At 55.1% G+C, this 26,702-nt stretch overlaps 1 protein-coding gene across 2 annotated transcripts in view; it reads left to right on the plus strand.

Moving 5' to 3' along the window:
- LOC135241751 (homeodomain-interacting protein kinase 3-like) overlaps positions 1-26,455 on the plus strand; it is a 56,295-nt gene extending 29,840 nt beyond the window's left edge. For both annotated transcript variants that reach the window (XM_064312402.1, XM_064312403.1), the window contains 14 exons: positions 4,837-4,960; positions 11,983-12,102; positions 12,701-12,787; positions 13,234-13,418; positions 14,550-14,709; positions 17,152-17,275; positions 17,536-17,657; positions 18,806-18,930; positions 19,438-19,602; positions 20,907-21,308; positions 22,890-23,036; positions 23,611-23,900; positions 25,280-25,404; positions 25,873-26,455. In XM_064312402.1, coding sequence (XP_064168472.1) covers positions 4,837-4,960; positions 11,983-12,102; positions 12,701-12,787; positions 13,234-13,418; positions 14,550-14,709; positions 17,152-17,275; positions 17,536-17,657; positions 18,806-18,930; positions 19,438-19,602; positions 20,907-21,308; positions 22,890-23,036; positions 23,611-23,900; positions 25,280-25,404; positions 25,873-26,310 — 2,614 coding nt within the window. In that variant the 3' untranslated portion in view covers positions 26,311-26,455. The remainder of the gene's footprint in view (positions 1-4,836; positions 4,961-11,982; positions 12,103-12,700; positions 12,788-13,233; positions 13,419-14,549; positions 14,710-17,151; positions 17,276-17,535; positions 17,658-18,805; positions 18,931-19,437; positions 19,603-20,906; positions 21,309-22,889; positions 23,037-23,610; positions 23,901-25,279; positions 25,405-25,872) is intronic.
- Positions 26,456-26,702: the final 247 nt, after the last annotated feature.

Consider the following 26,702-nt stretch of genomic DNA (forward strand, 5'->3'; position numbering starts at 1 on the left):
TCCGACTGCCAGACAATCGGTCTTACCTCCTGAGCTATGTCGCCCCCCCCGCCAGCCCTTTCCTGACCCAGGCCACTCAGCCCGTGTCTTTTTACCCTTTTTTGTGATGCGCCGAGTTTCTCAGATTCCCATGGGAACGCATGGTGCCCCCCCCCCCCCCCCCTGCGGTCGAAGCGGACGCACGCACGGTCAGGCGGGACGCTCTTATCTGCGAAGCGGCCTACGCGTTTTTTACGCGCCGTCAGTTTCTTCTCAAATGAAGTATAAATGGATCGTATGCGTTTGCGCGGGTTGATTGTTTCGCTGAAGCTATTCCGGTCAAGTACCGCGCTCATAAACGGCAGTGGCAGTGCCCCACCTGGGAATCACACCCTGCAACGTTACAAGCCCAGTTCCCTAGCCAGTGTACTACACTGCTGACTCCATCTTGTTTTTTTTTTTTTGTTTTAAACCCCAGTGTGTTTCCTGTGTGGTGCCAGGTTTGGTGTCGTAGCCCTTTTGATTTCCATGGTGCCCCCGAGCCGTTTCGGCAGGCTAAGACCGGCCGGGGGGGGGGGGGGGGAGACAGGGGGGGGCGGTCAGCGCCTCGGACGCGGCCGCCAAACGGTTTCCGTGGCGACGAAGGCCCCTAAGGCCCCGCCTCCGAAGGGGCGGGCCGGAGAAAACGTGTCGTGTTCCGAGGGGTGTTTTCAGCTTGCGCTGTTGACTAAGCCCGGGGCGGAGAGCGCGGCTGACTCGGCGTTTCCTTCCGGAAGCTTCCGCGCGCGTGCGGGGGATCGCCGCTCGTCACGAAACGGGGGCCTCGGCGAAGAGGAGCGCGGCCGCCCCAGCGCGGCTCGTCATCGCAGCTTTCGGCCTCCCGCGCCTTCCCCCCCGGCACGCGGCACGGGACGGTGCCCCAAAAAAAAACTGAGCCGGTCGCAGGATTGACGGATGAGGGCTTTCCTGGCACCTGTCCAGACGAGCAGGGCAGCAGAGCAGTGTCGTGCAAGACGGGAAATTTCTCATTGTTCAGTCTGGGAGTGTGTGTGTGTGTGTGTGTACACGTCTGCATGTGTGTGTGTGTGCGTGTGCGCGAGAGAGCGAGCGTGTGTAAATGTAAGTGCGTGTGTGAGTGTGTATGCGTTTACAGGTGCGTATGCGTGTGCCTGAGAGAGAGTGTGTGTGTTCGTACACGGAGGCGTCCGCGTGTTCTCTGGACGTTCGCGCGATTCCCGAGTCCCGTTCTCTCCCGCCCCCCTGCAGCGCTACGGAAACGTTTGCGCTTTAAATGTTCGACGGAGTTACGTAATCCGAAGTCCTCCGGTGATACTACATGACATTACAGGCATTTAGCAGACGCTCTTATCCAGAGCAACTTACACAACTTTTACATAGCATTTTACATTGTATCCATTTATACAGCTGGATATATACTGAAGCAATTCCGGTTAAGTACCTTGCTCAAGGGTACAACGGAAGTGTCCTACCCGGGAATCGAACCTGCGACCTTTCGGTTACAAGCCCAGTTCCTTAGGCACTGTGCTACACTTCGTCCTGTGATATGGGGCGACGTAGCTCAGGAGGTAAGACCGATTGTCCAGCAGTCGGGGGGGTTGCCGGTTCGAACCCCGCCCTGGGGCGTGTCGAAGTGTCCCTGAGCAAGACACCTAACCCCTAACCCACAACTGCTCTGGCGAATGAGAGACATCAAGTATAAAGCGCTTTGGATAAAAGCGCTATTTAAATGCGGTCCGTTTACCGTATTTCTTTCGGTTGTAATTGCGGGCTGTCTGTACGACGGTTGCCTGTTCGGGCTTTCGTGACAGGTGGTTGCCGTGGGCTACAACGATGTGCCAGTGCTCGGCGGGGTGCTTGAGAAGTGAACAAAACGTATTCAAAACTAAGTAGATGATAAATGAGCTTGAGGGAAAAAAAAGGGCAGGTTCCTCCTTCCTTAAATGAGGTCCCGTACGGGTGAATGAAATGTCTGGCTTACCCAGCGCTCACACACCCCACGCTCTCCCCATAAACGCTCACACGCCCCACGCTCTCCCCTAAACGCTCACACGCCCCACGCTCTCCCCTAAACGCTCACACACCTCATGCTCTCCCCTAAACCCTCACACACCCCACGCTCTCCCCTAAACCCTCACACACCCCACGCTCTCCCCTAAACCTCACACACCCCACGCTCTCCCCTAAACCTCACACACCCCACGCTCTCCCCTAAACACTCACACACCCCACGCTCTCCCCTAAACGCTCACACACCCCACGCTCTCCCCTAAACGCTCACACGCCCCACGCTCTCCCCTAAACGCTCACACACCCCACGCTCTCCCCTAAACCCTCACACACCCCACGCTCTCCCCTAAACGCTCACACACCCCACGCTCTCCCCTAAACCCTCACACACCCCACGCTCTCCCTAAACCCTCTACACCCCACGCTCTCCCCTAAACGCTCGTACACCCCACGCTCTCCCCTAAACCCTCACACACCCCACGCTCTCCCCTAAACCCTCACACACCCCACACTCTCCCCTAACGCTCACCACCCCCACGCTCTCCCCTAAACGCTCACACACCCCACGCTCTCCCCTAAACGCTCACCCACACCCCACCCTCTCCCTAAACCCTCACACACCCCACACTGTCCCCTAAATGCTCACACACCCCACACTCTCCCCTAAACCCTCACACACCCCACGCTCTCCCCTAAACGCTCACACACCCCACTCTCTCCCCTAAACCCTCACACACCCCACACTCTCCCCTAAACGCTCACCCAGCGCTCTCCCCTAAACGCACGTACACCCCACACTCTCCCCTAAACGCTCAAACGCTCTCCCCTAAACGCTCACACCCCCCACGCTCTCCCCTAAACCCTCACACACCCCACGCTCTCCCCTAAACCCTCACACACCCCACGCTCTCCGCTGGGTGTTCTTACCCCGCCCCCTCTGCTGTAACAGTTGCTGTCGTCAGGGGAGAAGATTTCTGTCGACGCGAGAGAGAGGCTTCCCTCTCGTCTGTGGGATGAGGTTCCCCCCCTAGCAGGCCGGCTAAAAAAAAGCCGTCAGGCGTTTTTAGATGAAAGAGCACCCCTCCCCCCCCCCACCCCATACCATCCGTGTGTGGCGCGAGAAACCCGCGCGCTTAGCGGAAAGCCTGCCCCTTCCCCGTTCCCCGTCGCCACTTTTGGACGCTTCGCCATTACTCGCCGAATTTAGAGCGAGTTCAAGCGGATAGGCCCAGTCTAGACACAGGCAGATTTACAGCTTTTTCGAAAAAGGAGTCGGGCTCATCGAGTTGGACATTGTTTCACTGCGCGTGTGTCGGTAGCACCTTCGCTACTTTAATTGAAAGCAGACGGTCTTACCCCCCTTTTGTACGAAGTTCTTATGTTTATTTGGATGAGTAGAAAGCAGCGGTGGTGAGACGTGGCGACAGGGCCGACGGGATCGGAAAGGTGCCACAGCGGGAGATCCACCCCCCTGCCCCATTTGGTGGGGGGGGGGAACGTCCATTTTGGCTCAGTTCGGCCACCCCACACGCTCGGTTGCACACGTTTTTCACACACGCCCTTATTTGGGTCCACCGAGCCCTTTCTCTAGCGGAGGCCCGTTTCCTGCTTTACGGGGGGGTCGTTTCTACGGAGACGGTCAGCTCGAAAGGATCGGCCCGACGACGCAGAGAGGTCCGTCGCCGCGTCTCATTTCGATGAGGTCGTTACCGCTGAGCAGTTGGGCACCGGGCTAGCCTCGGGTAGCGCTCACGCCCCGGGGCTGCACGTGCACCTGTGCCCCGTACGTGCGGGGATAAACCGTATTTTGACAGGGGTAACAGGGGCCACTGGATGCTGTCGACGCGTCCCTGGTTTTATAACCTGCTTTCCCCGAAGGCTAACGCTAACGCTTAGAGTTACCCTCGGACTCCCCGGCTGACGTGCTTGGGGCCGTTGAAGGTGCGTTGCGCGCGTTCGTGTAACCTGGATACGTCTCGCCCCGGCGTCGAGTGTCTCCTGCGTTTGGAGCACGTGACCGCACGACCGGCTCCTGTTCGGATCAGCGCTCGTATCAGTGGCGTCCTGCCAAAACGGCGTAGCTCCAAAAAATGTTCTTCTGTGGAGCAAAAAACTGCTTCTTTGAGAGGTTTTGAACCAACTTTTATTAGTTGATGAGGCCACAGAACAGTGGAGCTTGATAAGAACTTTCAGTGTGTTTAAAATAAGGAAAAATTGAAACTCAAGGGCTTTTGTGGTAAAACAAGACAAATAAAAAACTGTATTTGTCATCTGTTCATTGTGCTCTTAAAGATTCTGTCTTGTCTGCACTCCTGTATCTCCCCTCAATAGCTTTTGAAGGCCTCTGTCCACAGTGTTGAGTTTGGTCTCGTCTGTCCACAGTGAGTTTGGTCTCGCCTGTCCACAGCGTTGAGTTTGGTCTCGTCTGTCCACAGCGTTGAGTTTGGTCTCGTCTGTCCACAGCGAGTTTGGTCTCGTCTGTCCACAGCGAGTTTGGTCTCGTCTGTCCACAGCGAGTTTGGTCTCGTCTGTCCACAGCGAGTTTGGTCTCGCCTGTCCACAGCGAGTTTGGTCTCGTCTGTCCACAGCGAGTTTGGTCTCGCCTGTCCACAGCGTTGAGTTTGGTCTCGTCTGTCCACAGCGTTGAGTTTGGTCTCGTCTGTCCACAGCGTTGAGTTTGGTCTCGTCTGTCTACAGCGTTGAGTTTGGTCTCATCTGTCCACAGCGTTGAGTTTGGTCTCGTCTGTCCACAGCGTTGAGTTTTTTGTCTCGTCTGTTTGGTCTCGTCCGTCCACAGCGTTGAGTTCTGTCTCGTCTGCCTCTCCACAGGGCTCCGGAGATCATCCTGGGGTTGGCCTTTTGCGAAGCCATAGACATGTGGTCCCTGGGCTGCGTCATCGCCGAGCTGTTCCTGGGATGGCCGCTCTACCCCGGCGCGCTGGAGTACGATCAGGTAACGGGTCTGCTTCGCCTGGGGCTCCGATACCTGCGGCCTGCCGATGGGGCGCTCCTCCACGGCCTTCCTGCGACTGCACACTCGCCGCCGGGTTACCCTCGACAGCTGCTCGGCCGTGCGATTAGTTCTGCCTGCCCGCTGCCGATGTGTCCACGAGACTGTCTGTCCGTCTTGCGTTGCGTTCACCCCCTCACACAGCAGAACCTGACCCTGTTCAGTTTAAGCCGGTGAACTGTCATACCCCACGCTGTCGTACCCACCACGCCGTCACAGTCCCCATGATGCACTCTGATTTGGAATCTGCCCCCCCCGTCCCTCCGCTCACAGAACGTGCCGGCTTCCCCTCCTTTCCCTGAGGCGTCCTTTATTTTTGAAGGGAGATGGCAGTCCATCTACACCCCTCCCTCCCTCCCTTCGTTTCTCTTCTTTTTTTAGGCAGTTTTAGGGTGTGTGCCCCCCATCCTGCCAGGCCCACGCTTTGGTGGTGGGGGCCTTGATGAGATTACAGCTGCGGTTACTGGAGGCAGGGAGGGAGGTCCTGGGGGCGGGGGAAGCTGGATGAAAGGGTGTGTGGGGGGTGGTGGAGGGGCATGCGGTGTTGGGTTACACCCCCAGTGCTGCAGTCGCAGGACCATGCTGCAGATTGAGCAATTTCGGGCTGATCTAAAGCTACGCACTCTTGGGGACTGGTGCTCGCTCCTGCCCCCAGCCCTACACCACAACCCTGTATCAGTTTCACAAGCGCTGCCGTCGGTTCAAAAGTAGTCTTTCATATTTATGTTTAGTTTTTTTTTTTTTTTTAACAGCTCGCATGACTCCCCAAGCTCCGGATCATGTTTTTGCCCCGGGGAAAGAGAGAGAACCCATTTACAGACGCTTAATACGGGCCGAGGCCCATCTCGAGGGCAGGGGAGGATGGGCCGTGGCACTAGGAGACAGTAGTCTGGTGGTGTGGGAGGGCACTCGGTGTGCTGACGCAGGGGGACCCGCACGCTGATTAGCTCTGTGCGCAGTATGAGATTAGCCCAGGTTCGGCCCTGCAGGAGCTGCATGCCTGTCTGGCCCGAGCATTAGCATTAGCATTAGCTGTGCTCTCTGCATTAGCATTAGCTGTGTGCTTGCATTAGCATTAGCCGTGCTCTCTGCATTAGCATTAGCTTTGCTGTGTGCATTAGCATTAGCTCTGCACTCTGCATTAGCATTTGCTGTGCTCTCTGCATTAGCATTAGTTGAGTGCTCTGCGTTAGTATTAGCTGTGCTATGTGCATTAACATTATCGGTGCTGTATCCATTAGTATTAGCTGTGCTGTATCCATTAGCATTAGCAGTGCTGTATGCGTTAGGTGTGCACTCTGAATTAGCATTAGCTGCGCTGTATGCATTAGCATTAGCTGTGCTGTATGCATTAGCTGTGTGCTCTGAATTAGCATTAGCTGTGCTGTATGCATTAGCTGTGCTGTCTGAATTAGCATTAACTGTGCGGTATGCTTTAGCTGTGCACACTGCATTAGCATTAGCTGTGTGCCCTGCATTAGCATTAGCTGTGCACACTGCATTAGCATTAGCTCTGCACTCTGAATTAGCATTAGCTGTGCTGTGTGCATTAGCATTAGCTCTGCACTCTGCATTAGCATTAGCTGTGCTCTCTGCATTAGCATTAGCTGTGCACTCTGCATTAGCATTAGCTGTGTGCTTGCATTAGCCATGCGCTCTGCATTAGCATTAGCTGTGCTCTCTGCATTAGCATTAGCTGTGTGCTTGCATTAGCATTAGCTGTGCTCTCTGCATTAGCATTAGCTCTGCACTCTGTATTAGCATTAGCTGTACTCTGTGCATTAGCATTAGCTGTGTGCTTGCAATAGCATTAGCTGTGCTCTCTGCATTAGCATTAGCTGTGCACTTGCATTAGCATTTGCCGTGCGCTCTGCATTAGCTGTGCTGTGTGCATTAGCATTAGCTGTGCACTCTGCATTAGCATTAGCTGTGTGCTTGCATTAGCATTTGCTGTGCTCTCTGCATTAGCATTAGTCATGCGCTCTCTGCATTAGCATTAGTCATGCGCTCTGCATTAGCATTAGCTGTGCTGTGTGCTTTAGCATTAGCTCTGCACTCTGCATTAGCATTAGCTGTGTGCTTGCATTAGCATTAGCTGTGCTCTCTGCATTAGCATTAGCAGTGCTCTCTGAAAAGGCTGTGTTGGCAAACGAGTGCCCCGTTTGAAAGGTGAAATGCAGTGAGTTATTACGACTGTTCCTCAGCTCTGTCCATTTGAACATTTCAGCAGAGCTTTAGAGGAGGCCTCAGGAGAGCGGGGCGTGGCGTGGCGTGTCACCCCGGGGCCGAGTGGAGTCCTCGAGCCAGGCGGGGTGACCAGCACTTTGCTGACCGCTCCGGCCCTGGGCCCTGTTCCGCGTCCCGCAGCACAGTGTGTTTATAACTCCCACACTGGGAGCACCCGAAGATCTCGCTACGCAGCCACAGCACCTCAGCAGGGCCGCTTTACCCGCCTAGAACCCCTGGAGCTCGGGACGGCACGTTCCTTTGAGTTCTTCCCCCCCTTGTACCTCTCATTGGTCGACGATCCCCCCCATCCCCCACCCGCATGTTGGATCTTGCGTCAGCCCTGTCGCTTCGAGGCGTTTGGCTCCGGGATCGTTCGAGGGCGGGGTTATCACGTCGCCCCGAGCGACCGGCGGTCGGCGGTTACTGACGGCGCGCTCTCGCGCGCGTACGCTAACTCGGTCGTCGCCCTTCGCTTTCGTCATTTCACGATTGCTTCGCAATAGTTTTTTTAAAATATTTTGTCTGTGTGTATATGAATGTATATGCGTTACGCATTAAAGTTATCACTGAGGTGATGGGGTGGATGAATGAAGTAGTGAACCGATAAAGAACCGATAAAAAAAATAAGAGAGAGAGAGAGAGGGCGAGTTAAGCTCGTGGCCCGGCCCGCTCGGACTCCCTCGTGAGCTCTGTCACCCGGGGGCGGGACCCGCGGGGAACGCACCGCGTGAGCGGCGAAGAACGTCAGTCGCACGCCGAAGCTGGCCCGTCACCGGCGGTCAGAAATGACTCAGGTTAAAAAAAACCCCGTCCGTCACATTACCTCACATTACATTACATTTATCTGGCAGACGCTGTTATCCAAAGCGACATACAGTAAGTGCGTACATTACATTACATTACAGACATTTAGCAGACGCCCTTATCCAGAGCGACTTACAACAAGTGCATCAGTTCAAGGTGCAGAGGTGCAGAAAAAAACACACTAGAGTGAAGTAAAGATCGTAGTGCCAGAAGTGACCACATAGATCAGGACTCCGACCCTGCATACCGTCCAACTGGAATGTTTACCCAAGAAGAGCCTTTCCCGTTTGCTGCTCGGAGCTCCTGTTTATTTCCACCGCGGTATCTCTGAGATTGCCCCCCTCTCCCCCCGTCCGCTCACGCATTCCTACGCAGGCATTTTTATTCCCGGAGTTTTCTTTGCCGTAAAGTCCGGGAAGCTGGAGGCTGGGGGGTCGGCCTCCGCTTAGTCATCCCAAAACTCGTCGCTTTCGACGGCAGGCGGTGCCAAAAAAAAAAAAACCGCTCCCGTGGCTCGCTCTCCTCCGGCTGAGCGACCGTGACCGCCGTCCCCCGCGGTCGCCGTGACCGCGACCGTAGCCGCGGCGGCTGCTGTGGCGTAAAGGGTGACGACGCCCGCCTGTGCGTCTCGCGGCGCGTGCGTGGAGGTCCGCGCGCCTGGGGTGCGAAGCAGGGGGGAGGAGATGCTTAGACGGACGCGCACCGCGGTCACCGGATCGACCAGCAGGGGTCAGTAGAGAGAGGTGAGAGCGGAATCTGGGCTGACTGAAAGCTCCCTGACTCCGGGTGCTGCTGCCGGCGGTTGTCTGCCTCCCCGCGGGGCGAACCGGACGCGCTTGCTCTTGGTGTGGTCGGGGTTCGATCCCAGGCTGTGGGCCCTGTGCATGCACCAGAACGGTGCCTTAAAAGGATGAGCCGCCCCAGCAGCCCTGGATTTTGTGTTATTTTTAACTGAATGTATGTGCTGTAGCTGTCTGCGTTTTGAAGTGTGTGTAGATTTGAATTGTCAGGATGGAGGGGATGCCTGTTGATGTTCGAGGTGCCTGTTATACCGTACATACAAGCAGTAGAACTGTTTCGGTATTGGATATCTCTTGCATTGAGTGCAGCGGTCAAGGGGTGTCTGTTATTCAGTATTCACTGGTCAGTAGTGTCTGTGCTGTACTGTATTCAGGGGTCATTTGTTCTGTGTGGTACAGTGTCCAAGGGTCAGTAGTGCCTGTGTGGTACAGTGTTCAGGGGTCAGTAGTGCCTGTGTGGTACAGTGTTCAGGGGTCAGTAGTGCCTGTGTGGTACGGTGTTCAGGGGTCAGTAGTGCCTGTGTGGTACGGTGTTCAGGGTTCAGTAGTGCCTGTGTGGTACGGTGTTCAGGGGTCAGTAGTGCCTGTGTGGTACAGTGTTCAGGGGTCAGTAGTGCCTGTGTGGTACGGTGTTCAGGGGTCAGTAGTGCCTGTGTGGTAGTGTTCAGGGGTCAGTAGTGCCTGTGTGGTACGGTGTTCAGGGGTCAGTAGTGCCTGTGTGGTAGTGTTCAGGGGTCAGTAGTGCCTGTGTGGTACAGTGTTCAGGGGTCAGTAGTGCCTGTGTGGTACAGTGTTCAGGGGTCAGTAGTGCCTGTGTGGTACAGTGTTCAGGGGTCAGTAGTGCCTGTGTGGTAGTGTTCAGGGGTCAGTAGTGCCTGTGTGGTACAGTGTTCAGGGGTCAGTAGTGCCTGTGTGGTACAGTGTTCAGGGGTCAGTAGTGCCTGTGTGGTACGGTGTAGGGTTCAGTAGGCACTGTGTGGTGCTGTGTTCAGGGGTCAGTAGTGCCTGTGTGGTACAGTGTTCAGGGGTCAGTAGTGCCTGTGTGGTACAGTGTTCAGGGGTCAGTAGTGCCTGTGTGGTAGTGTTCAGGGGTCAGTAGTGCCTGTGTGGTACGTTGTTCAGTAGCACCTGTGTGGTGCCTGTGTTCAGGGGTCAGTAGTGCCTGTGTGGTACGGTATTCAGAGGTCAGTAGTGCCTGTGTGCTACAGTGTTCAGGGGTCAGTAGTGCCTTTGTGGTACGGTGTTCAGGGGTCAGTAGTGCCTGTGTGGTACAGTGTTCAGGGGTCAGTAGTGCCTTTGTGGTACGGTGTTCAGGGGTCAGTAGTGCCTGTGTGGTACAGTGTTCAGGGGTCAGTAGTGCCTTTGTGGTACGGTGTTCAGGGGTCAGTAGTGCCTGTGTGGTACAGTGTTCAGGGGTCAGTAGTGCTTGTGTGGTACGGTGTTCAGGGGTCAGTAGTGCCTGTGTGGTACGGTGTTCAAGGGTCAGTAGTGCCTGTGTGGTACAGTGTTCAGGGGGTCAGTAGTGCCTGTGTGGTGCAGTGTTCAGGGGTCAGTAGTGCCTGTGTGGTACGGTGTTCAGGGGTCAGTAGTGCCTGTGTGGTAGTTTTCAGGGGGTCAGTAGTGCCTGTGTGGTGCAGTGTTCAGGGGTCAGTAGTGCCTGTGTGGTAGTTTTCAGGGGGTCAGTAGTGCCTGTGTGGTATAGTGTTCAGGGGTCAGTAGTGCCTGTGTGGTACAGTGTTCAGGGGGTCAGTAGTGCCTGTGTGGTACGGTGTTCAGGGGGTCAGTAGTGCCTGTGTGGTAGTTTTCAGGGGGTCAGTAGTGCCTGTGTGGTACGGTGTTCAGGGGTCAGTAGTGCCTGTGTGGTAGTTTTCAGGGGGTCAGTAGTGCCTGTGTGGTATAGTGTTCAGGGGTCAGTAGTGCCTGTGTGGTACAGTGTTCAGGGGTCAGTAGTGCCTGTGTGGTACAGTGTTCAGGGGTCAGTAGTGCCTGTGTGTGTGTGTTTGTGTGTGACTGTCGGTCTGTGCAACCTTGTTTGTACGTGTGTCCGTGTCCCTCTTTGTGTGTACGTTCCCTGTTTCTGTGTATAGCCTTGATTGTGTGTGTGTGTGTGTGTGGGTGTGTGGGTGGGTGAGTGAGAGTGTGTGGGGGTGTGTGTGTGTGTGTGTGTGGGTGGGTGAGTGAGTGAGAGTGTGTGGGTGTGTGTATGTGTGCGCGCATGTTGGTATATAGCAACAGGATAAGAAAAGCATCCCTGGTAAATCTCTTTGTCCTTGCCCTGGTTTTTGGATTGAAGTGGTGGGATAGACCCCCCGACCCCCCATCCCCCCGCCGCGTCCCCTGGAGATGGTTTAGATTCCGAAACGCGGAGCTCACCGCCCCAGCCCCAGAATGGCGGGATGGCGCTAATGGGAGCTCCGCTCGACACCCCCGCGTCACCGACGTCACTCCGGGGCCGCTCCGACCGAGCGCGCCCCAAATAAAACCCGGCGCCCGCGAATCTCAGGCCGCCCGCCGCGGCGCGCCCGCCGCTTAGCCTGGCGAGCGCTAACGGGACAGCGCGAAAAAGAGGGGGGGGGCGGATCTGAGGCGGGGCGGCCTGCGATTCGGAGGTTCGCCACCGCGCCGAGTTCCCATCCAGTGCGTGGCGAGAGCGTGTGAATATGACCTCAGCAGAGGAGTGGCGCTTACTCTGTGTGTGTGCGTGTATGCGTGTGTGTGTGTGTGTGTGGGGCGTGTGTGTGTGTGTGTGTGTGTGTGGGGCGTGTGTGTGTGTGTGTGTGCGTGTGTGTGTGTGTGTGTGGGGTGTGCGTGTGTGTGTGTGTGTGGGGCATGTGTGGACCTCAAACTAACTGGTGCAGTAAAAATGTCAGTACACTGGGGAAAGCTGAGATCCGTGAACTTCACCCTGGGTAAAATGGCCTTAATTATAATGGTGCTCTCTCACTCCTTTTCTCTCCCTGTCTTTCTCTCTCTCCCCCCCATCTCTCTCTCACTCTCCCTCTCTCTCCCCTCTCTCTCCATCTCTCTCTCACTCTCTCCTCCCTCTCCTTCCATCGCTTTCTCTCTCTCTCTCCCCCATCTCTCTCTCTCTCCCCCTCTCTCTCTCTCTCTCTCTTCCTCTCCCTCTGACAGATTCGCTACATTTCTCAGACCCAGGGGCTGCCGGGCGAGCAGCTCCTGAACGTGGGGACGAAGACGTCCCGCTTCTTCTGCAGGGAGTCGGACTCCCCGTACGCGGCCTGGAGGCTCAAGGTGGGCCCCCCCCCCCCTTTCCCCATGAGCCGTCCTTCCCCCACACCCCCATGCCCCCCCCCCCCCCCCCCCCGAGAAAGAAATTAAAACCCCCTGTTCTAAACCCACTGTCCTGTTTCGTAACATTTACAGTTCAGTCATTTGTTTGACAAATGTGCAGCGCTAGAGCTGGGAAGATGGGACACTGTTAGGGCGTTTTGCATGTGGGGTGGGGCGGGCGAACGTACCGGTGGCAGTGTAGTATAACGGGTGAGGAACTGGTCTTGTAACCTGAAGGTCACAGGTTCGATTCCGGGGTTGGGCACTGCCGTTGTACCCTTGAGCGAGGTACTTAACCTGCATCGCTTCAGTATGTATCCAGCTGTATAAATGGATGCAGTGCAAATGCTGTGTGTAATGTTGTGTAAGTCGCTCTGGATAAGAGTGTCTGCTAAATGCCTGTAATGTCGTGTGGACTCCTGAGGGGTGTGAATGTCCGGGTTCGAAGGTGGTCGAAACGGGGCCCGTCGCGGGACGTGCTGGCTACGAGAGGGGGTTGGTGGCCCCTTGTCGCGTGCGTGCTGACTCCGCCCCCCCCCCCCCCTTCCTGTTTCCGCAGACGACGGAGGAGCACGAGGCGGAGACGGGGATGAAGTCGAAAGAAGCCAGGAAGTACATCTTCAGCTGTTTGGACGACGTAGCGCACGTGAGTGCCCGAGGGTCGCGGAAGGACCCCAGATTCTCCCCGGGTGTCCCCCGTCTGTGCCTGCGCGGTGTTCAATCCAGCTAACGCAGGAATTCCACTGTTTTTAAAGCATAGTCCATAACGTATTTGCTTCTGCGTACAACATATAAAGCCAAACGGTTTGTCTACGGAAAGAAATTTTAGGCAGGATTTGCCTTCGATTGGGTCATGCCTTCGAGCTAAACTTGACTGATGCTCAGCGTACCCGGTTTAGGACGAACCTTCGAGCTGATGACCGAAACCTAACAGACCGAAACCTAGCAGTGAAACCCGGTCTGCCTGCTGACGTGCAAGCTAGCCTCCATGGACAGCGCTGTCGTGGAACGTTAACGGTGCCAAGCTGCCCCCCCACCCCACCCCCGGTCACGTTTCTGGCGTCTGGTTTCTCCCCGACTCTCTCGGCGCAGGTGAACTTGGTGATGAATCTGGAAGGAAGTGACTTGTTGGCGGAGAAGGCGGACCGCAGGGAGTTTGTGTCTCTGCTGAAGACCATGTTGCTGATCGATGCCGAGAAGAGGATCGCCCCGGCTGAGGCTCTGAACCACCCCTTCCTTACCATGCAGCACCTGCTGGACTTCCCCCACAGCAACCAGTATGTACCCCCCTCCTCTCATAGCAACCAGTATGTACCCCCCTCCTCCCACAGCAACCAGTATGTACCCCCCTCCTCCCACAGCAACCAGTATGTACCCCCCTCCTCCTCACCAGCAACCAGTATGCCCTAGCCAGTAGCCCCCTCCTCCCACAGCAACCAGTATGTACCCCCTCCTCCCATAGCAACCAGTATGTACCCCCTCCTCCTCCCACAGCAACCAGTATGTACCCCCTCCTCCCATAGCAACCAGTATGTACCCCCCTCCTCCCACAGCAACCAGTATGTACCGCCCCTCCCCCACAGCAACCAGTATGTACCCCCCTCCCCCACAGAAAGACAGTATGTACCCCCCCTCCCGACAACAGTAGACCCCCCCACAGAAACCAGTATGTACCCCCTCCCCACAGTAACCAGTATGTACCGCCCTCCCCACAGCAAACCCGTAGTATGTACCCCCTACCCCATAGCGACCAGTATGTATGTACCCCCTCCCCCACAGCAACCAGTATGTACCGCCCTCCCCACAGCAACCAGTATGTACCCTCTCCCCCACAGCAACCAGTAGGTACCCCCTCCTCCCACAGCAGCTAGTACATTCTCCCGCCCCACCCCGCATGCAGCGCGCATTCCCTGCGACGCAGCACTGCAACCCTGCAGTGGGCTCCCGCCACTTTTCCCACCCTTCTTCCCAGCCCGTGGGAACCGTCGTCCCACGCATTCAAATGTGGGGACCGTTAGAGACGTTCACACGCTGATCCCCTGTCAGACGAACGTAGCCGAGCTCAAAGCCATAGCCGGGGCGCGCGTGGGTATGAAGCGCATAAATCAGCCTGTCCCCAGCGCTGGCTGAGCTGCGTTTCGGCCCTGCCTCTGAACATGTGTCGCGCGAGGGTGTATTTAACCCAGCAGGGCGCCACCTGCTGGAGGCTGAAAGCTGTCGGGAAAGTTAAGCGGCGGTCGCTTTCTTGGCCGCGGTGAGAAACGCGGGGCAGCTCAGCGCGGCGGCGATGCCTGTGACGAGTCGGCCTCGTGAGAACGAAACAGAAGATTGACGCCAACCTCCTTTCTCTCTTCCTCACCCTTTCCTCTGTTTGTGTTTGTTGCCCCCCTTCCCTTTTCCGCTCACAGTGTCAAATCATGTTTCCACATCATGGACGTGTGCAGATCGCACTCCAGCACCTACGACACCATGAACCGCAATAAGACCCCCTTCATGAGACCGGTCACCTCAACCAACGCTGCAAACCTGACCGTGGCTTTCAATAAGATGGGCCCCGTGCACACTCAGGTAAGCGCTGTTCGCTCGCGCTGTTTGGTTCCAACCGTTTTGTTACCCTTCTCCGTTCCGTTCGGCTTTTTCGTTACGTTGTTCTGTTTCGTTCTACTGTTCTGCTATGGTGTTTTGTTATGCTGTTCTGTTCCTTTCGGCTGTTCCGTTACGTTGTTCTGTTGAGCTGTTCTGTTCCGTTCGGCTGTTCCGTTACATTATTTTGTTGAGCTGTTCTGTTCCGTTCGGCTGTTCCGTTACGTTGTTTTGTTAAGCTGTTCTGTTCCTTTCGGCTGTTCCGTTACACTGTTTTGTTGAGCTGTTCTGTTCCGTTCGGCTGTTCCGTTACACTATTTTGTTGAGCTGTTCCGTTCCTTTCGGCTGTTCCGTTAAGCTGTTCTGTTCCGTTCGGCTGTTCCGTTACATTATTTTGTTGAGCTGTTCTGTTCCGTTCGGCTGGTCCGTTACACTATTTTGTTGAGCTGTTCTGTTCCGTTCGGCTGTTCCGTTGAGCTGTTCTGTTCCGTTCGGCTGTTTCGTTACATTATTTTGTTGAGCTGTTTGGTTTCGTTCGGCTGTTCCGTTGAGCTGTTCTGCACCGTTCGGCTGTTCCGTTACACTGTTCCGTTAAGCTGTTCCGTTTCATTATGCTGTTCCGTTGAAAATGATGGCAGTCTAAATTACCAGAGGCCATTATGCTGAGTGGACGATGGAAAGGAGGTCTGCTGCGTGCCTCATATAGAGGGTACAGGGGAAACACACTCATTTTATCAACACCCTCTGTAACCTGGCGAGTAATCACAGAAGATGGCCGCAGTGCAGACACCGCTTGTCTGTATGTGCAGGAAGCAGGAAGCGCGTGTACGAAGCAGGAAGCGCGCGTATGAAAAGATGAAGCGGCTCACGGACCGGGCCGGCGTGGCATTTGGGCCGAGGTTCTGAAGTCCTGGTGCCGCCTTACCGCTTGGCCAGACGGTGCTTCGACCAAGGGCACCGCTAGACCTGAAGACAGATCCACACCTTCCTGAAAATCCAGTTGAAGTCTGTGTCCAGTATAACAGTGACAGCATCTTTATTACACGCCTGTCTTAACTACTGCTTGTATTTTTTTCCATAGACTGCGTTGTTGCCGTTCTCGTTGTTTAGTGTTAATCAGTTTAACCTTCAGGGTCCAAGTTGAACTATGCGGTTGTTCCCTGCACTTGGACCGGTACTTCTCTCTAGGGGTTTCGTCATACTTGTTCCTGGTTATGGTTATACACTTTGTTGTACGTCGCTCTGGATAAGAGCGTCTGCCAAATGCCTGTAATGTAATGTAATGGTTGACCGTCGCTATTTTGATACTGTTATGTTGTTATATCATACTGTTATATTCGCTACTGGTTGATACTGGTCGCTATTTGGGGGGTGGCTGACGTAACTACATTCTGTAATCACCGCCTAAATTTGCCACACGTGCTTGATACGTTTTTAGACGTGATGCAGAGAGTTTTGACCGGGGCATCGAAAAATATTTTCGGTAAGCGTGGTCTGGCGACGCCCGTGGCTCTGACGGCGGACCCGTTTGCCCGCCGGTGACTCGCACGCCTTCGCTAGGTACCGACGCGGCCCGGCTCCCGCCCCGCGTTTCTAACGCACGCCGCGGTCACGTGACCGCGTCGCGAAAGCCGTCGAGCGGGCGAGCAGCGCTAGGACGCGCCGGCTCGGTGCCGCCCCTCCCCCATAGCAACCACAGACTCATTACTTCCCTCCACAGACTCATTAATTCACAGTATTTTTCGACTTGGCGATCAGACGGAATCTTAGTCTGATCGGTAATTTACGCGCTTTCGGGTTCTCGCGTCGATTCTGGAATTTTTTGCGAGCCGAGCTTTTAACACCGTTTTCCGGTGCCCTAAAAAGGGCGTCTAATGGTTCGGTCGTCGGCGTTACTGTTTATTGTTTCTGTCGTTTTTCGAATCGCGGCGAAGCTCTTTCATTCGCACGTGCTGTTTGAACTGAGCACCCCTGCCGTGCGTGGTTTACATAATTACCTGGTCTGAATGACTTTTTTCACAGCGTTTTCAAAGGCAGAGCGGATTTCCTTTAGTCAACTCTGCTTGTGTCATTTCATAATGGGGAACCTACAGGCAGCCGAAAGCCAATGGCTGCTGTTCGATGATTAGATTAGCCTGTATTGGGACAAGCGAACCCTGACACCCCCCCATCGCACGTGCCTTTCAGTTTGCTGATAATGTATCCCCCCGCGCCTCCCCAGAGTCTGCACTGTGTTTACAATGTCGCCACCTGCAGGGGGTTCGGGGTAGAGCAGCTGTTTTTTTTTTTGTTTGTTTGTTTTCTTTTTTTTTTTGGTCAGGATACTTTAAGGCTTTCCTTCCTGTTTCCCAGTGTGTTATGACACAAACGCCTCGCCGTTTCTGTTCGGCTTTCTCAGACGCGCTCTCTCTCCGTCTCCATCGACAGGCTTTAGCCCCACCCCCTCCCTCCGTGATGCATCCTGGGATGCCGCTGCAGACAGGAAGTGCTCAGTTCGGGTGCAACGATTCCTTTCAGCAAGCGCTAATCCTCTGTCCCCCTCCCCTCCAAGGTACGGCCTCTCTGTTTTTAACCATCAGGGTAACAATAGTAATAATAATGGATTGCATTCATGTGCTGCTTTTTATGATCTCAAAGCACTTTCCGCACCGCTAACGTGTTAGCTCTCGCCTGGCCGTGCAAGGCGGCCATTTTGTGCCAGAACTGCACCGCCCTTCGCGGAGCTCAGACAAGCAGACAGGAAAAGGTCCGGTCCGTGGTTCCGTTTGTGGCTCCGTTTTCCACGGCGCCTCCTTCTGTTCCCCCCGACAGGAATCCCGCCCAACCCGAACAAGCCCGCGGGCTACCCGGTCCGGATGGACAACACTGTGCCGCTGGTGACCCAGGCTCCCGCCATACAGCCCTTACAGATCCGGACAGGGGTCATTACACAGGTGGGGCGTCACTGGTTGCTGTGGGAGGAGGGGGGTACATACTGGTTGCTAGGAGGAGGGGTACATACTGTTGCTACGGAGGAGGGGTACATACTGGTTGCTGTGGGAGGAGACACACGGGCAGACCGTTAACCCTTTGAAGAGTAGGGTTTTTTTTTTAGTTTTTTTTTTTTTAGAATGTTTAAAAAAAATTCGAAAGTCAGTGTTCTAGAACTCCATTGCTTTCAATTACCAGTAGTGATTGTGACATCATCATTGGAATGTTTAGTTAAGGACATTCTAATCACATACAGTAATTATGGTCTTACCACAAGTACTGTATGTGATTAGAATGCCCTTAACCTTAAATGGTTAAACAGGTGACAGACAGACAGACAGAGAGAACCCCACAGCTCATTAAACAGGTTAGTCACAGGAGAAGCTATGAGGGATGTGAGGTATGAAATTGAGCATGAGAGGTCAGCAGACAGGTAATAATTGATGGAAACAAAAAACAAGGTAGAGGTTGGTCAGTGACCATAGAGATGCAAAGCAGGTTAGAGATGAACAGTGTCCTAGCAACCCAAACTGGCTTGAGATCAACATTGCCAATCGAGACATGTTTCTAACAGAGATGATAGAGATTTATACATACAGTCTCTTTGTCTCAAACGTTTTTGAATTCTAAGTTCCAAATTTCTTGTTTGAGGAAAGGATTTTAGACATGTTTGAGACAAATCATCATCATTGAGACTCCAGACGTGTTTGAGCCAGCCAGTAACCATAGAGACTTTAGACGTGTTTGAGCCAGCTAGTGACCATAGAGACTTTAGACGTCTTTGTGCCCGTGACCATAGAGACTTTAGACGTCTTTGAGCCAAAGAAGTGACCAGCTGTGATGTTGGCTTTTATCTGACCCAAGAGAGACTTTAGACAACTTTGAGCCCGTGACCATAGAGACTTTAGATGTGTTAGAGCCAAACAGTGACCATAGATGCTTTCGACATGTTTGAGGCAGTAACCATAGAGACTTCAGACGTGTTTGAGCCAAGCGGTGATCATGGAGACTTAATATGGATTCATAACGGAGGCTGTCAGAGATGGGCAGTGAGCCAGTGAGCACGTGCGCTAACCGCTAACCGCTAACGGACCCCCTCCCCCCGCCGCAGACGTGGTCCAATCGGGCGCAGCAGATCCTGGTCCCGACCTGGCAGCAGGTGCAGGCGGTGCCGCCCCCGGCGACCACGCTGGCCTCCGAAACTGTGGCGGGCCCACAGAGACTGGGGGACTGGGGGTGAGTGCCAACGCCGCCGTCCGCACTCACAGCGCGCCGTACACCCGCCCGCCCGCTCGGCCGCGTGAGCCCCGCCCCCCCGGTGACGTTGTGAGCTTCGCTGGGGTGTAGCGACTGCACGGTTCCTCTACCAATGGGAAGGCTTTGTCAGGCGCTAACCCAGTCTCAGCTGAATCATGCCTGTTTAATGGTGTTCATGTGTTTTTGCCCTCTCACTGTTTTTATTATTTGTCCCTTTAATATTTTATTGCTGTTTACTTGATTTTATACAAAGTATGCCCTTGTTCTTAATTGTAGTCTTTTGAATCCACTGTTAGGCACCGTGAGCCACTTGGTTCTTAGTATGAAATGTACTCTGTGAGGTTTATTATTATTATTATTATTATTATAAAAATTAAATTAATGCATGTGGACAACAAAACGTGCTACAAAATGAGGCATGTGTCTGTGTCACTCTTTCAGTAGCGAGTGCGTGCCAGTAAGCGACAGCAATGTGTGCGTTTTCAGGAAAGTGCGGCCCCACGGCAACCATTACGGCTCCATGATGCCCCAGCCTCTCCTGACCAACCAAATGGCCGTGTCCGCCCACCAGCCAATAAGCATAGGCATCGCACACATGGTGTGGCCCCAGTCTGCCGCGGCTAACAAGAGAAACAAGCCCTGTGCGAACAGGTGAGACACCGCCTCCGCCTGCCCGTGCAGGCCACACCCTGCCTCGGGGACTGAACGCCTGTCCCGTCCTCTTAGCCGTTAAAACTGGAGGGGGGCGGGGCTCCCGGGTGACTCATCCTGCTGGAGCTGTGACCGTGGGTTTGGCTCCGCCTTCGCTCAGGATTGGCCGGTTTCATACCGGCTGGCCTGACAGCATGGTATTGTGTTTTAGTGTTTCTTTCAGTTCTGTGTAATTTATGTGTGGGATTTCTTCCGAGGATTTCCTCGATAGAATTTCTCATTTCAAATTTGTAATAATTAGTTAAGTAATTTAGAAATCTGTAAATGCACTTTCGGTAATTTTATTTCATTTCTAAATGTCATTTTATGTAGTTAATGTAGTTATGTTTATTGAATTTTTTTGTTTGACGGCTACTTCACCTGAAGTTCCCCCTGGGAAAAATAAAGTTATTCTATTCTATTCTATTCTATTCTATTCTATTCTATTCTATTCTATTCTGTTCTGTTCTGTTCTGTTCTGTTTCATTCTGTGCTGTGCTGTTCTTTTCTATTCTAGTCTATTCTTTTCTGCTCTGCTCTCTTCTGTTATGTTCAATTCTGTTCTATTCTATTCTGTTCTGTTTCGTTCTGTGCTGTTCTGTTCTATTCTTTTCTGCTCTGCTCTGTTCTGCTGTGTTCTGTTTGATTCTGTTCTATTCTATTTTATTCTGTTCTAACCTGTTCTTTCGTTTCTGTCCTGCTCTATTCTTTTCTATATTATATTCTGTTCTATTTTATTTTATTCTATTATGTTCTATTCTATTTTATTCTATTCCGTCTTACCGTGCACAGCTGGACTGTTTTTCTCCTAACTACCGCAAATCAAGCTCGCGCTGCGGCACCCGTGGCGTGTTCGCTGGAGCCCGACTCTCGGCCTGCGGCGGCCTGCGCGGCGCCCTTCAGAGGGGGCAGCGGAGGCCGCGAGGGTTCGGGTTGGGGCCGCACCGTGAGCTCGGTTGGCCGCGGTTAGGAGACAAAGGGGGAAAGACCCCCCCCCCTTTTTGAAGATATTTTAAGAGCTCCAGACAGCGGCTGCAGCTTTGTAGATCAGGACTGACAAGGCTTTTATTTGGCCTGGCTGGGTTTGAATAAATTTGGGTTTCGCCGGGCGCTGGAAGCAGGCGCCCTGCCGTCGGTCGCGCCGATCGATCCGCTTTAACCGCCCGGAGACGACTCCCGACGCGTCCGTCGTCGGGGCGCGTCCCCTCGTCGCCGTGGACTCCGCTCGCTAAGCCGACGCCTCTTTCTCCGTGTTCTCCCGGCAGGAGCAACGGGTACGCGCACAACGCGAACAGCGCCCGGACCTCCGCGCGCCCGTCTCCGACGAGCCGCGGCGTCAGGAAGAGCTCCGAGGAGGAGGAGGAGGAGGAGGGGGAGGACTGCCCGGGGGCGGAGCCGGCGCCGGGCGTTGGGGCGGAGCCCGAGGCGTCCAGCTGCTGCCGGGCGGGGCGGGACCCCGACCAGCCGGCCCTCTCCCACAAGCAGCGGCGGCGGCGACGGCGGCGGGGGGGCAGGGGGGGTCGGCAGCAGCAGCAGCAGCAGCGGCCGGCGGGGCGGCAGGGGGGGGAGGCGGCGATGGCGGACTCGCCCAGCCCCATCGTGAGCGTCATCACCATCAGCAGCGACACGGACGAGGACGAGGCGGCCCAGAGGCACTCGCTGGGGGAGTGAGTATCAGAGTCGCGCGCAACACTCGCTTCCGTTGGCCAGGGCCCGCCCCGTCTCTGCTCCCATTGGCCAGGACCCACCCTGTCAGCGCTCCCATTGGCCAGGGCCCACCCTGTCAACGGTCCCATTGGCCAGGACCCACCCTGTCAACGGTCCCATTGGCCAGTTCCCACCCAGTCACCACTCCCATTGGCCAGTTCCCACCCAGTCACCACTCCCATTGGACAGAGCCCACCCAGCACCCGTTCCCATTGGCCAGGGCCCACCCAGTCACTGCTCCCATTGGCCAGTTCCCACCCAGTCACTACTCCCATTGGACAGAGCCCACCCATCACCCGTTCCCATTGGCCTGGGCCCACCCAGTCACCGCTCCCATTGGCCAGTTCCCACCCAGTCACCACTCCCATTGGACAGAGCCCACCCAGCACCCGTTCCCATTGGCCGGGGCCCACCCAGTCACCGCTCCCATTGACCAGGGCCAACCCAGTCACCGCTCCCACTGGCCAGGGCCTACCCTGTCAATGCTCCCATTGGCCAGGGCCCACCCTGTCAACGCTCCCATTGGCCAGGGCCCACCCTGTCAACGCTCCCATTGGCCGGAGCCCACCCAGCACCCACTCCCATTGGCCAGGGCCTGTCATGCCACCACCCCATAGAACGCAACCCCCCCCCCCCCCCGAGTCCTCTTAAATAAGCCTCTCATTGTGCCGGCCGGGGTTTGGAACGCACAAGGCCACAATGGCTGCCTTTCCTGTCATCTCCACCATGGCCCTGTTTACAGGAAGTTCTATTTGTGTTCGAGTATTTTAATCACCGGGGGCCACATCCTGATGGTGTTTGTGGTGTTTTCTCAGGATTCATAAGTGATTTATTGCATGCAGCTTTTTGTAACCGTGCGACATACCAGTGGGATTTGACCTTGTGCAGTTATAACGCAACTGAACAGGATTGGGTTTTACTGCAAATACAAAACCAGCTGAAGGGGGAGAGATGGTCTTGTTCAGTACAGTAAGGTAGTGTTGCTTATTGCATATTAAATGTTATAGTTCATAGTTATAGTTCTGCTCACTTTGTGTCTCTACATACCTATGACCTTTGACCTTTTGACCACATGTGCAGCCCCCTGAACCCATGCAGACACACTCATGTGCATACAAACATTTCACTATTTCAGATAAATTTTCCAGTCTTGATCTAGATGCCACTAGAGCAGTGGTAACCAACCCTGTTCCTGGAGATCTACCTTCCTGTAGGTTCTCATTTTAACCCCAGTTTGGCACACCTGATTCTGCTAATTAGCAGTTCATCCAGATCTCTAGCTGTTGAATGAGGTGTGGCTTTGTTAGGGTTGGAGTGAAAACCTACAGGACGATAGACCTCCAGAAACAGGGTTTGTTTCCACTGCACTAGATGGAGGTAACAGAAAATCAGTAACGATGGCGACTGCAAATGTTTGAATGGATAGAAGTCGCCTGAACACCCCGAAAGCAGGGGTGAGGATACTTGGTCGCCCGTGGCGCCCCGGTCGAGGGTTTCGGGACGGCGTTTGACCGCGCCCCCTCTCTCTCTCTCTCCGGCAGGTGCAAGAGCGGCCCGGACTGCGAGGCGTGCCGGGGGGCGCTGAACATGGGCCGCGTGTGCTCCCTCAGCAGCCCCGACAGCACCCTGAGCACCAGCTCCTCCACCTCCCCCCGCTCCAGCCCCTCCCCCTGCAAGCGGCCCAACAGGTGACCGACCCGCGCCTCATCACATCACATCACATTACAGGCATTTACCAGACGCCCTAAGCCAGAGTGACTTACATTGGATATATACCGGAGCGATGCAGGTTAAGTACCTCGCTCAAGGGTACAGCGGCAGTGTCCTGGAATCGAACCTGCGACCTTTAGGTAACAAGACCAACTCCTTAGCCATTATACTACACTGCCCCCTCCTTTACTCCAGCGAAGTTTCACTTCAAATCTTCCTCGGACAGTTCCAGTCTAGTTCCTAGTCAATTTTCACTCGGTCCTCCCAACGCTTTGGGCTTGGACAGCATCAGGGGCAAATACGTATTTGTTTTGGATTCAAATCCTTTTCTACCCTTTGCTGATCTTGTCTGTTGTATTGGAACCAATGAAATACTCTCAGAAAGTGCAAACCCCGCCCTTCTGGTCATATTGGCAGGCTCAGTTACGCCAGGAAAGATCAACAGAGCACAGAAAAGTATTTGAATCCGAAACAAGTGCGTAATTTGACCCAGATGTGGACAGCGTGATGAAATCGGTGTGAATCTCTGGCCTTTTTTCCGGAACCTTCCAGCATGACGGACGGCGAGCAGGAGAGCGGCTGCGACACGGTGGACGGCTCGCCGGCCTCGGACTCCTCCGGCCGAAGTGGCAGCCCCTTCGCGCAGAGGCGCTACATCGGCGGCGGCGGGGGCGGCGGCGGGGGGGCGAACCAGAACCGTAAGCCCCGGGACGGGGGCCGCGGGGGTGGGGCCCCGGAGAGGCGGCCCGCCAAGCCCGCCCCGCGCGCCGCGGCGGTCCCGCCCATGCGGACGCGGAACAACAACTCCGTCTCCGTCGGCGACGAACACATGACCAACGCAGGTGACTGACGCCCGGGGAGGTCTTAGAATCTAGACTGAAAACTGAACTGATTTGTTTAATATCTATAATGTAAATCCATAACACGTTGCATTGCATTACAGGCTTTTTAGCAGTCGCTCTTATCCAAAGCGACTTACACAACTCTTACACAGCATTGACTGGCTTTTTTATTGCTTTACGACACGCGTTTCAAACAAAGCAGTAATGGACATAGGTGTCTGAGCTCCTGTTCCCTGAGCTCCTGTTTGCTGAGCTCCTGTTCCCTGAGCTCCTGTTCCCTGAGCTCCTGTTCCCTGAGCTCCTGTTCCCTGTGCTCCTGTTCCCTGTGCTCCTGTTCTCTGAGCTCCTGTTCCCTGTGCTCCTGTTCCTGTGCTCCGTTCCCTGTGCTCCTGTTCCTGTGCTCTGTTCCTCTGTGCTCCTCTGTGTCTGCCTGGCTCCTGTTCCTGGCTCCTGTTCCCTGTGCTCCTGTTCCTGGCTCCTCCTGTGCTCCTGTTCTCTGAGCTCCTGTTCCCTGTGCTCCTGTTCGCTGAGCTCCTGTTCGCTGAGCTCCTGTTCTCTGAGCTCCTGTTCCCTGAGCTCCTGTTCCCTGTGCTGTCTAATGGTCTGAGTGGCGGGCGATACGTGGAGTGCTTTTTGACTGCAGACTCTGTAACGGATACGCCCTTGTATCTCCTTCCCCGTTCCGGCATCCACCCGCCCACAGTGCGCTGCTTCAGCCCCACGGCGGCTATTTTTTACGGAACCGCGGAACTCGCGCCTATAAACAAGTCCGCTTTCATTTGGCTTCAATCGCCGTGATATTCCTGTTTCTTTGTGCTGCCGGGCTGCTCATTTGTTGTCGGTCAGTGGAAGTCAGTCGATGCACTCTTGGCCGCTGGCGGTTTCCACCCATTGGCGGTAAGGCTGGGGGCCACGCCCCTAGCGGAGTGGCAGGTCGGGTCTGACCGCGCGGAGGGGGAACCTTCCGGATTTACTCCGTCCGTACGTGTGCACGGTTGACTTTAGAGCAGTGGGCTTTTATGTGAGCGTAGCTGAGCTCTAACTGTCCATCTCTCTCACTCCCCCTCTCTCTCTGTCTCCCTCCCCCTCCCTCTACTCCTCTCTCTTTCTGTCTCCCTCCCCTCCCTCTCTCTCTCTCTCTCTCTCTCTGTCTCCCTCCCCCTCCCCTCTCTCTCCCTCTCTCTCTGTCTCCCTCCCCCTCCCTCTCTCTCTCTCTCTCTCTCTGTCTCCCTCCCCCTCCCCTCTCTCTCCTCCCCCCTCTCTCTCTGTCTCCCTCCCCCTCCCCTCCCTCTCTCTCTCTCTCCTCTCTGTCTCCCTCTCCCCTCTCTCTCTCTCTCTCTCCCTCCTCCTCCCTCTCTCTCTCCCTCTCTCTCTCTCAGACGCGACGTGTCAGTCAAAGGGTCGTGGTGCGTCCGGCCGGCCCAACCGTAACTCCGCCCCCCTCCTCAACCGCCAGCAGAAGATGACGCCTGCATTCCAGCAGCAGCACCTGGGATTCGCACAGGTCGGTGGCCCCGCCCCTCCGCATCCTGCCCCACCCCTCCATGCCCCGCCCCCCACCCCATCCACACTGCAGCTCTGGTGCATTTGTATTTTAATTGTGCATGGTCCCTGCTAAACAAACAATGAACGTTCTGGTACATTCTTGTACCACTTTTCATCTAGTTGCGTTCTGTCCTCAGGACCCTGAAAAGTCTTTCACATTTGTCTGAATGTTGTCCAGTGTAACTGTGCACTCTGTAAATCAGGGGTCCTCAATCTTATCCAGAAAGGGCTGGCGTGGGCACAGGCATTCGTTCCAACCAATCAGTAGCACACCTGACTCGACTAATCAACCACTGGAGTCTTTGCTAAGGACCTTGGGAGAAGCGCAATGTGTTACTGCCTGGTTGTAAACTGGTGTGTGTGTGGGTGCGGTTTCTGTTGTCTTTGCGTGTGTTGACTCCGCCCCTTCTCGTTGGCCCCGCCCCAGGTCCAGCACTACGGGTCCTGCCACCAGGAGTGGAACGGAAACTACGGTCACCGGCGGCAACAGGCCTTCATCCCGCCCTCCGTCCACGGGCACCCCTTCCCCCTGCCCCACGGCAGCCCCAACCACACCGCGGCGCACCCCCACCCCGCCCTGCTCCCCTACCCGCCCTCCGGGCCCCTGGTGACGGCCGCGCCCGTGGCCCAGATCCTGGCCCCGCCCTGCAGCACGCGCCCGGTCCTGCAGCCGGCCTACGGCATCTCGCACCCGGGCGGCATCATGCGCCAGGTGGCCGTGGGCATCAGCCACCGGCTGCTGCCCTCCCCGACCGTCCAGAGCCAGTTCAAGCCCCTCTTCCCGCCCCACTCCTACATCGCCTCGCCCGCCTACCCCGGCTTCCCCCTCAGCTCCGCCAAACCCAACCAGTACGCCTACATCTGAGCGCCGGGAGGGGCGGGGCCTCAGTGGTAGCTCCGCCCCCTCCACCGGGCCCAACCGCTAAGAACAACGGCAACGAGAACAAGACGGCGGTTTTGCGCGTTGGAAGCCATGGCACAAGAGAAAAGGAGGGGAGGAAAAAAGAGACTATTTTTTTGAATCATGTAGACTTCGGGTGCAATTGAAACTTTGAGCTTTAAAGAGAAGAGAGAGAGAAAGTGGAGAATGAATTAAAGAAACTCACGTTTAATGTGTTTTGCACATTTGATATACCTTCTCATTGGATCTTCTATGGTTAACTCTTCAAAACAGGTTGAAAACCGGGGGCAGAATTCTGGTTTTGTCCCCCCCTTATTTTTCTATAATGCCTTTAACTTGTGCAAGACACATCTACA

The sequence above is a fragment of the Anguilla rostrata genome, chromosome 16 (assembly GCF_018555375.3).
Source record: "Anguilla rostrata isolate EN2019 chromosome 16, ASM1855537v3, whole genome shotgun sequence".
NCBI lineage: Eukaryota > Metazoa > Chordata > Actinopteri > Anguilliformes > Anguillidae > Anguilla > Anguilla rostrata.